General features: G+C 38.4%; 1 protein-coding gene across 1 annotated transcript; it reads left to right on the forward strand.

Moving 5' to 3' along the window:
* The first annotated feature begins 2563 nt into the window (after positions 1-2563).
* On the forward strand, positions 2564-5497 carry MANSC4 (MANSC domain containing 4). The gene is made up of 3 exons (XM_021382019.1): positions 2564-2672; positions 3510-3644; positions 4198-5497. The coding sequence occupies exons 1-3, from the start codon at positions 2564-2566 to the stop codon at positions 4443-4445; spliced, it is 492 nt and encodes a 163-aa protein (XP_021237694.1). The 3' UTR covers positions 4446-5497.
* The last annotated feature ends 5804 nt before the right edge of the window (positions 5498-11301 follow it).

Here is an 11301-nt window from a genome sequence, read left to right on the forward strand (position 1 = left end):
CAGTCTGGATCTGGCCCTGGGCAATATGAATTAGTATTTGATCTAGCGGTTGGCAACCCTGCCTGTGGCAGGGGACTGTTGGAACCTGATGATCCTCGAGGTCCCTTCTAACCCAAGCCATTCCATGATTCTGTGATCCTACGATTTCTTTGTGGATCTACCCCAAGATTGCACAAAAAGTCTGCAGCAGTGGAGAACCAAACCCTCAAACACCAGTAAAGTGTCTAGAGGAAAACTGCACTGCTTTGTGTATGTTTTAAGCAAACCTTATCTTGATTTAACACAGAGACACTGGGTGATACATGGGAATTAGTAAGAAACATCAACCTGATTGCTTTAAGGACCAGACCACAAAGAGGGCAAGAAAAAAAAAAAAAAACAATAAAGGAAAATCTGAATTCCTTTTAGCCACATTAATCTGAAATGTGAGCTGGAATCAGGAGTTGTTTAAATTATAAATGCTATCTAATATAAAGTGCCACATTCTTCCCTCTAAGATGCCAGGGAATTGTACTGTACTGCCACGGAACTGTGTATTGAGAAATAGTAGCATTACTCAAGAGAGGAATTAGTCTTTGGAAACAATTCACTAGCTGTTGCCATTGTTCAGTATTTTTCTTGTCACAGGATACAAAGTAAGCATCTGTGGAACATAGGAAATATCCTGCAGTATTCTAGCATTAAAAATATCAATGTTCTAAAGGATCTTGGCATTTCTAAGAGAACCTGACTGGAGCATAATTTTGTTTCAACTGAAATCTATCGTTTACAAATGCTGCCTGATGGAAAAGGACCTTGGTGTACTGATAGACTGTCAGCTGAATATGAGCCAGCAGCGTGCCCAGGTGGCCAAGAAGGCCAACGGCATCCTGGCTTGTATCAGGAATGGTGTGGTGAGCAGGACTAGGGAAGTCATCCTGCCACCTGTACGAGGCACTGGTGAGGCCCCACCTCGAGTACTGTGTTCCGTTTTGGGCACCTCAGTACAGAAAGGACATTGAGGTGCTGGAGCAGGTCCAAAGAAGGGCAACAAGGCTTGTGAAGGGCTTGGAGAATATGCCCTACAAGGAGCGACTAAAGGAACTGGGGCTGTTTAGTCTGGGGAAGGGGAAGCTGAGGGGAGACCTTCTTGCTCTCTTCAAATACCTGAAAGGCGATTGCAGTGAGAGCAGGATTGGTCTCTTCTTGCTGGTGACAGGTCACAGGACAAGGGAAAATGGCCTCAAGTTGCACCAGGGGAGGTTTAGTTTAGATATCAGGAAAAACTTCTTTACAGAAGGGATTGTTAAGCACTGGAATAGGCTCCCCAGGGAGGTAGTTGAGTCACCATCCCTGAATGTGTTTAAAAACCATTTGGATGTGGTGCTCAGGGACATGATTTAGCGTGGCTTGTTAGGGTAGTATGGTTAGGTTGCAGTTGGACTCGATGATCTTGAAGGTCTTTTCCAACCTGAGCAACTCTATGATTCTATGATTTTACTGAAGCATATATATGAGCACACAATATAATATTTTCAAAAGCATTTAATTAAATTGACTTCTAAAACCACATTTTCGTGCTTTCAACTATCTTAAAACACTAGGATTCACATATTTATATAGTTTTGAAAGTTAGTTTTCAGTGACACTTTCCTCAGGTGGTAAGAGAGAAGTTAGTCTCCAAATACAGATGATGTTTTAAATATTACATTCACAGAAATAAATAGCCCAAAGCCAAACAAGATAAAGCAAGGCAGGACGCCAGTTACATATTGTAGTTCAGGATATGCCATCTGATGGTTGTTTAATAGTCTGAGTGAAAAAAATGTTTGCTGTCCAGTTTCAACTAGACAGGTATCCATTGCACAACAGCAAACATCTCAATCTTGTACTGACAGCTTTACTTTTATAAATAGTCCAATCACTGCAACAAAGATATGAAGGAAGGAAACTAATAAGAGAGGACTGCAGGCTACAGCATATGGTTTTATTTATTTGGAGAACTCATTTGGAATTCAGGTGGCTATTCTTTTCATCTTCTCCAGGTGTAAAATATGAATACAGTTATAAGTCGTTCTACTTTTATGACTGGGTGCTTAAGAAGTTTGCATGATAATAAGAGAATCACAGATTTTAAGTACTATGTAGCCACTCAGTATTAATGTTCCTTTTAATGTTAAATAAAGCATGTAGGTCACTCTGAAAGTAATGCCTATTTATTTCCATTGAAACTATGACAGATACAAAGAGCACAACACTATTTCACAGAGCAAATGCTCAGCTACAAAACACTATTTTTCAACTTAGTCACCACCACTAGCTATGCATTTTTGCCAGCAAGAGCCTGCATGCCACATTCGCAAATATCTGCACTAGTGGAGTTGACCCACTGTTTTACAGCTGCCATGACAGTGTGATTGCTGGGAAAATGTTGCCCATGAAGTCCATCTTTCACCAGCCCAAACAGATGGAATTCAGAATGTGCCAAATCTGGACTGTACAGTGCATACGGTAGGACAATCCAGCCAAGACTGGCAATGTGCTCCATGGTCTTCAAACTGGTACAGGGCCTACTGTTATCATGATGCAAGAGGAAGGTTGTCTTCTTGTCTGGCCTGACTCTGGATGTTCAAGCCTTCAGCTTAGTCAGCATCATGATGTAACATTCAGAGTTGCTGGTTCCAGAAAAGCCAGTAGGATCCCTCCTTTCCTATCCCAAAAGACTACACACATCACTTTACCCACTGAGGACTGTGTGTTGAACTTTTTCTTTGATGAGGAATTCACCACTTCGATGGAGAATGCCGCCACTCCATGGACTGCTGCTTTGACTTCAGCCCATAGTGGTGACACCACATCTTGTCATCAGTTAAGATGCAATCCAGGAAACTGTCATCTTCAGCCTTGCATTGATTCAGTAAGTTCTGACAAACTTGCATACAGTGTTCTTTCCATTCCTTGTGTGAGCATTTGTGGGACCCACCTGATGCAAACTTTGTGATATTCCAACATTACCACTGTTTCCAATGCATTGAAGCCGATATTTAGTTCCATATATGATTCCCTGGTTCTAATCTGCCAACTGACGTGGATGAGCTGATCAAGAAACTCCTCATTTCATAGTCGGACAGCTGTGCATGGCTGTCTGGAATGTGGCTTGTCTTTCACATTGCTGTCACCACTGCTGAGACAAACCACTACTGCCTCACCAAGCTAACATCCACTGTTTGGTCTCCACAAACATTCAGCGTGTGTTGATGAATGTCAATGGATCCCATTTTTTCTGCATGGAGGAATTCAGTTCCACACCTTTGCTTCATACCCACTTCCATGTCAGACACCATTCTGTCAGACTGCCCCTCTGCTGCCATCAGTCACACGGCAACTGCCACATCACTAACATCCTCCTCTGATGTCATGGGCCAACATAATAAAATAGGAGGCATTACTTTCAGAGAAGCCCTTGTAAATAACATGGAAAATACAATGGTTACTGTGATAAATTCAGCTTCATTCTTTTTGTATTATAGATTCCTGTAATCGAGCAGTGTTCTACCATGGAGCTACTAATGAAAATATGAATTTCTTGCACATGTCTTGCCCAGCATTGGAAAGTTGCATACTAAAGGCTAGAATTAACGTTGTTTTGTACAACATCATGACAGGTAATCACGCATTGTGTACATAAAGGCTGAAAACACAGCAATATATATATATAGTCAGTTGCTAAAAGACCTTCTGTAGTAATACACAATGATAAAAATGTGTAATACTTTTTTCCTTTAATGTACATACTTCTTGGAATACTTCCCCACTCTTTCTTTCATTCACCATTTGAGAAAGAACCTTGAAGGTGCAGCCTGCTGCCAAGATTTGTTCTCTGAATATTTAACAAATACCCTTGTTAAGGGAAAATACCATATAAAACCTGACAGACAGAGAGAGGAGAGGCTGTTGCTGCTCTATGCCCCTAGATTTACACACCATGGCTAAAAATGTGATCCCATTAGGCACGTGCATATCGACTACACATACATGTATACCACATGTATACATATACATATATACACAGCCATCCACATAGGTAGCACAGTGAGACACATAAAACAGACACATAAAGGCAGCAACAAGAGCCTCGTCCTCCATCCTGTGTAGTCACATAGAGATCTGCTAGTGAGGACATACCTACGTATATTATGTAGTGAGAATATAAATGAAATGAAACCAAAGGCTACAGTGGCAGGAATTATACTTCAGATAATGAAGCTCCTGCTTGGGAAGCTGCAGCTCTAGGTGTCTGTCTGATTCCTGTTGTTCTCTGCTCTTATCTCATCTTCCTTTGCTTTTGTACTGTGGCTCCTGCAGCAGGGTACTGCAGAAGTAGGAAAGGTCACTACCAACCTGTACGGAGAGGAAGAACAATTTCTAGGCAAATAAAATACACTACTGTCCAAGGTAGTTTGTAAAATACAGTCACCACCCTTGTTGTGGAACAAACAGCCTTTTTAATATGAATCATGTTTCCTCACCTAATTCTTTTACAGAACAAAGAATAAGTTTCAGAATCATTCAGCTGTAATTTCATTCTTATCAATTAAAAATATTTCCATGGTCTCGTTGGGTAAGAAGAGCACACTCACAGGTCTCACTACATGTTCAAATCTGTTTGAGCACATTTTGGTACATAATCTGACTCAGAATAATGCCTAACAAAAACAATACATTTACCTTAAGAGAGCAGATTCACTGCAGTTTTACATGACCTCTGCCCTGACTTTGAACAGCCTTAGAGAATTTAAAATGCAATCAATAAAACTGATTGAAATTTTATAATATCATAAAAGGTTTAATTCTAACAATTATTTAATTGCCTCAGATCTAGTTGTTTCCATAAAAACTGTATTCGTTTTCTCCTGTTAAATTCTAGATTTTTTTTCACTACATACCCTTAATACTGGAACAAAACTATTTAACCAGCACTGTTTACTTTCTTCATCTTTCTTAAAAGAAAAATACCCATTAAAAAAATATGTCCCCAAAACTACTGAATTCCATTAAGTCAAACATCTGATCATCCAATTATTTATGCTTTGCTTTCACCTCAATATTCTGACAATTACTTCAGATGTTTTTGAAGCCCTCCTAGAAGTACCATTAGACTTCTCCTGTTTTTTAAACTTACTTGCTGTGTGATACATTGACAGATCTACTCTACTATTAGCTAAGGAAAGCACAAATGCAACTAAGAATTGTTCATGAATTGCAATTACAGTCGATTTGTACTGTCCACCCTGCCTTGCTTTATTGTGCCTATACATATTTATCATTTACATCATTTGCTTTTTTAAATATGGACATTTAATGTATGTTGCACAGAAATACACAAAAAGATTTTGAAAGCTCTAGAAGTTAGCATTATAATTAACCAAACTTTTTCTGTTTCTTCATCCTGTATATTCACTTCATAAAACTGCTACTCCTGAACATAAATCAAGTGACTACATCAACAAGGTTTTTCCTTGACTTACCTTGCTCAGGAAGTTTGCTTAGCAAAGCGAACATTTTCAGCAGTAATCAGGATTGTTCTTTCTCTTTTAAATTTGTTGATGTTTCAGAGGTTCTCACTTTCTTCACTAGCTGTAAGTATCTATTTCCTAGATGAGTGTATATGTTATAAAAGGAAACAAACAACAATAAAATTGATTGTCATATGTCTGTGTAGAAAATTATGTTAAAATAGAAAGATTTATGGAAAGCTTAATAATTATAATGATGAGGTTAGAAAGTCCCACGTACATCTAATTACAGTTGAGCAGCTTGGTTTCAGAGGAAAAGACCACCCTAAAATTGTATTTTAGGGCACAATGAGTACCATCGCAGTTTAAGATGCTGAAGTTTAAAAAAACCTTTAGTTTTTGATAGAACATATTTGCTAATTTACATGTGACAAAAGAGAGACTGACACAGGATAAGAATAACAGTTTAAAGGAGTGGTGTTTTTTTGTAGGCTTTTCTTTTTTAACCAGTTAAAGCAATTCTGTCAACTTTATCTAGAAAAAAATAGAACTAGATAGGATTTCTTCTTAAAGGCAGTTCTATGCATATCTGGTATAAGCTCTGGAGACATACCCACTGCAAGATGTACTTCAAATTTGAATAAGCTGACTTTTATCATCAAATTGCACTTTTCTAATTCATCAAGTGGCTGAATCTAGCCCATAGTTAAACTATCACTAAAGATATTCATAATGAAAAGTTCAACTAAGAGTGATAGGTCCCCACAAGTTCCTTAGTCTTAGAAGCAGCAGACGTATTATTTTCCTGGCTTTTAACAAAAAGAACTAAAAAAAACAGGAGAGAGGAACTAAGATACTCTGTACTGTACCTACCAATGAATGTGGTGATACTGTGAACAAAGTATCTATTTCTCACATGCTTATCATCTTAAGATACTCTGAATGACTTTGTCCCTGAAATGGAACTCTTTAAGGTTTGAGTCACTTCATTATGAAACAAAGGGACACCCACGTCAAGGGAGCTCAGTTCCTCAACCTGTTGTTTACTGTGATGTGCTTTATATCCTTGTCACGGCGTTATGTATGGATCTGTGTCCGTGACAGGGGGACAGCAGGCCCACAGGCCCGGAAAAGAAAAGAGGCGAAAAAAAGCGTTGGCGGTTTACGGGCCGGCCCAGACCGGTCCCATGACTAACGAGACAGGGGACCTGCGGACCCACGCCCTGGGGAAAAAAAAAAGGGGGGGGGCGAAAGGGAAAAGGTAGGGGAATAGTAGACGGGTCTAAAACAAAACAGCGGCAACAATCTGAGGAGGAACATTAACTTAATAAATATTATATCGGAATTGAGGCCAACAAGTCAAAACAAAGTGAGTGAGAGAGAGTCCAAAGCTAAGCCCTTACTGTGTAAGGTTCAGAGGGACCACATGCTTCGCCGCAAACCGAGAGGAAACTCCCGGTCTGCCCAGCAGCTTCACCAACTCCCTCCAGGCGCAAAGACCCCTGGGGCGTGCAGCTCCTCCCCTCCCTCCCCGAGAGCCAAGCACCCAGAAACGGCAGTCCACAGAGCCAGAACATTAACTCTTTAACTGCCAGTTCTTTACATGATGTTATGATGTGGAACACCGATAACAAAAAATATCACAAAACCATGACAATCCTTTCACCACAACTTACACTGGAAATGGTGATATGCACTACGTCTGTCAGTGTAATCATTTTTAGACTAAAAGCTGCACACAGTGCAGTTCAGGATTCTGAACATATAATACTCTATGATGCCACTGTCTTGGACAGTCAAATTCTGAAGGAAAAGTTCATGCCTCAGTAAAGCACCTTTGTACTAAAGAAACAAGCAGGTATAACTGATTATCATTTAGGTATTCTTAACCAGAAGGTAAAAAGTTCTTTAAGTTCATGTTTTGATTTCTACCAGACTTAATGTCCAGATGTTTTACATATCATGCCAACTTGATCAAATACTTGAAATAAACTGATTAAACAAAGGCTTCAAGTCTCAACTCACTCAGTTCTAATGACAAACACAGTTTGCCATTGGTTTCTCCCACAAAGCACTTCATCCACCACTGTCACAAAACCTTGCAATGAAAATGCTTTTAAAATTAGCTTTTCCTCCCGCAATTTTTGAAGTCCTGTAACCAAGGAAAATACATTTTAAAATCCATTTGCACCTAAGATGTAAAGATACATCAAAAGTAGCTACTTGTCTTTCTGCTTGTCTATTCACTGCTACATGAAGAAACATCCACTATAATGCAGTAATACATTTTTTTCTGTGAAATTGTCTCTTTGTTTAAAATGGTAAAATAATAATAATAATAATAATCCCAATCACAATGGTAATTTTGGGTGATGGTATGCTTGCTGCCAAAGGGTGGCTCAGCAAAAAAAAAAAAAAAAAAACAAAAAAACACACACTAAAGAACATTATGTCTTTATAGGATTGTGAGTTAGATAGCCTAAACCTAAACTAAGAAAAATACTTTGTAAACACACTAGATATGTAGTGTGTGATACCTTTTGTCACAATGATTGGAGCTATTAAATTTCTGTTTGTGTTTACACACGCTTCAATAGTTCCCAGTTCAAAGAAAAGGCATTACTCAATAAACCAGAGCATTTCAAACTGTACAAACTTTTTTTTCCAATACCTTGCAGCACTGAATTCCAAATACAATTTATCCTGAACGCCAAAGAACTTGCTAAAATTGTTACTGCTACACAATCCCATGCCATTGTTTAGGATATACAGTTCACATGCAGGCACCTTAGTTCAATTCAGACAGAGAAATTATATTCCATTTATCTAAAAATTCCCCCAAAGTTTCAATGAGATAAATGAGATGTTTCATTTAGCTTAGAGCTTTGTCAAGCATTTCTGAATATTAGTTATCTTCAGTTACAGAGGGTTACACATTTTTTGTTACTGTTTTAGTGTTATAGATTCATACTTTTTATTTGAATACTTTTTTTCCTTTTTAAGGTTTTAAAGAAAATGCACAACCTCTCTCCAACTGCTCCACATAGTAAACAAGTAAGATCTGTAGAACTGTTTAACAGCTTGAGATAGTATTCTAACACAATGCCCTTTATCCATTAATTTATCATATAACAAAGAATGTGGTTCTGATTCAACTTATTTAATCATACGTATAAGATAGGAGAAGAGTCTAAAATTTGTAACACATATTTATAGCATCTGGCTTACAAAAGTCTAAGACAACTCAGTTTTTGCAGTACCAATGCAGGTAGCATTCAAGACAGGAAATACGAGAAGTAAATGGGAACATGAGACATATCACTTCTTTCTGTACAATTAAGATATTACTGTTCTCAGATAAATAGGCAGGAAAAGGAAACTACAACACATATGAAGAGCACAATAACATTATTTGATAGAGCAAATTCTCAGCTACAAAACACTAATTTTCAAAGGAGTCACCACCATTAGCTAAGCATTTTAGCCAGCAATGAATGAGAGCCTGCATGCCATATTCATAAAAATCTGCATGGCAATTCCAGAATGTGTCTTGTCATTCACGTCGCCCTCACCACTGCTGAAATGCACCACTCACCACCTCACTGTGCTGAGATCTACTGTTTGGTCTCCATATGTTCAGCAAGCATCAGTGAATGACAATGGGTGCCATTTTTTTCCACATGGAGGAATTCAATTCCACACCTTTGCTTCATATCCACTTCCATGTCATATACCCTATTGTCAGACTGCCCCTCTGCTGCCATCTGTCACACAACAACAAAATGTAATGGAATATTGGCAGGAATGTTCATCCTCCACTACCATAACCACCAACATCCACCTCTGAAGTTATGGGTCAACATAATAAAATGGGAGGCATTACTTTCAGAGCAGCCCTTGTATAAAACACAGTTGTAGCAGAACTACTTTATTACAGACTAGCAGAGTAAGAAGAAAGTTAATGCATACATTTTAGGTACAAGGGACTGGGTAGAAAGATGTTTTGTTCAGATAGCACATCCCTTTTACAGTCATTTTATTTCTTAGCTGTGTTTGTAGCAACACTATGCACAAAAACACAATGGAAGTGTCAGCTCCTGCCAGGAGTATCAATGACTTCTCTGAAGTCCAGAATACTGTCTATAGTTTACTGACTTTTCAGATACAGACAGTCACATTTGAGTCTTAGCATTTTGTGAAATCACAGTAAGTTCTAACATCTACCATCTTTGCTAAAGACCAAATCGTGTCTCTCGAACAGCCAATTTTGTCCAATGTAAGCATCAGATTTCATTCAGAGTAACTTTTAAATGGCAAGAGCATGACAGAACACAGACAATAAACTTCAAGAAAACATTTAGTGACAATGAACATTTTACTTCACAGTTCCTAACACAGTTTACAAAAGACAGTTTGACCGAACACTAGACTTCACCTTTCTTCGGAATGTTTATATGGGAGATAAAAGAAAGGTTAGGCTACTCAACGGCACCAGTGAAACTATGCATCACAACTATTTCAGAGGGCCAAGAACTTAATTTCTGTGAGTTTTTTTTCCATTGGAGACAGCTCATTTTTCCCTTGCAGCAAGGAACTTACTTTTCCAGTTTGCAGGGGCAAGTGTTTGGATTTGAAATACAGCATCTGCTACTTGGAGCAATGCCCACAGAGAAGTACACCTAGTAGCCTTCCTGTTCAAGTTTCAATTGGTGATGGACAGGGTTGCCTGAGGTCAGGGCTGTCAGGAACCAGCCATTTGGCCAGTAAATACCAGTAAAATAATTGCCCAAGGAGACAGCCAATGCCTCCAGATATTGTATGTCATTTTCTGCTCCTCCTTGCTTCCCAATCTATGTACTGGGGAGCTGCCCTGCTTCCAAACTTATATGTTAACTATCTTCATTCCCATTTAAAAGAAACATGAACCCTGAGCACTTCCCTGTACCAGAATGTGTACATACACACACGCGCACGTATATGTATTGAGGGATACAAACCTTAGAGCCGTGCATTTATATTATAATGTATGATACAGATCAGATACAGATTATGATACAGATAAGGATGTATTCACTACTATAACCTGCAAATCTATTACTCTTAACTCTTCACTGCTTTTAAACTACAATGAAGGTTTCCAATGAAATGGTCTGCAAGTGTTATACAGGAAAATGAAGGTGTGTAATTTAGCTCATGAAAATGTGCTCTATATTATAAATCATCAAAGTCAGGAAGATTCACACTTGAGTTAAGATCCTAGAGTTTTAGGTACAAAATCACAGCAAAATACTGTCACCCTTCAACACATAAACAATTTTGAGGGAGAAGTAAGAAATAAGAAACATCTAAGATGAGAGCTCAAAATATCATCCAGTCTACCTGTGATCCAGTCTACTGCATTACACAAATTCTGCACTGTAACACAGATCATTAGTTAAAATCACAAATGCAACTGAATTTGATGTTTCCTTTCTAGGAGTTTGATTGAACACTTACAGGATTATAAAGATTTTATTCTTGCTCATATGTTTCTTAGCAAGGAGAGGAAGCAACAAAGACATTGAAAAGCAAGTTGGAGGTCAACCCTGTAGATTTGGCCAAGCATTCTATAACCAAAGAGGCATTAAGCTAGATATGACTGGAAAATTGGTATCTTTGATTTAATGGTACACAGCGAATTAGTCCCAATATTGTTCTGAGCAATTCCCAGTAAATAGCCAAATGAGAAAAAAAAAAAAAAACACCACCACTCATTGAGACACTTGGATGTCTTGGCACTAAGGAGATAAGTCACCCTTTATCTTGA

The sequence above is a fragment of the Numida meleagris genome, unplaced genomic scaffold (assembly GCF_002078875.1).
Source record: "Numida meleagris isolate 19003 breed g44 Domestic line unplaced genomic scaffold, NumMel1.0 unplaced_Scaffold165, whole genome shotgun sequence".
In the NCBI taxonomy this organism is placed as follows: Eukaryota; Metazoa; Chordata; class Aves; order Galliformes; family Numididae; genus Numida; species Numida meleagris.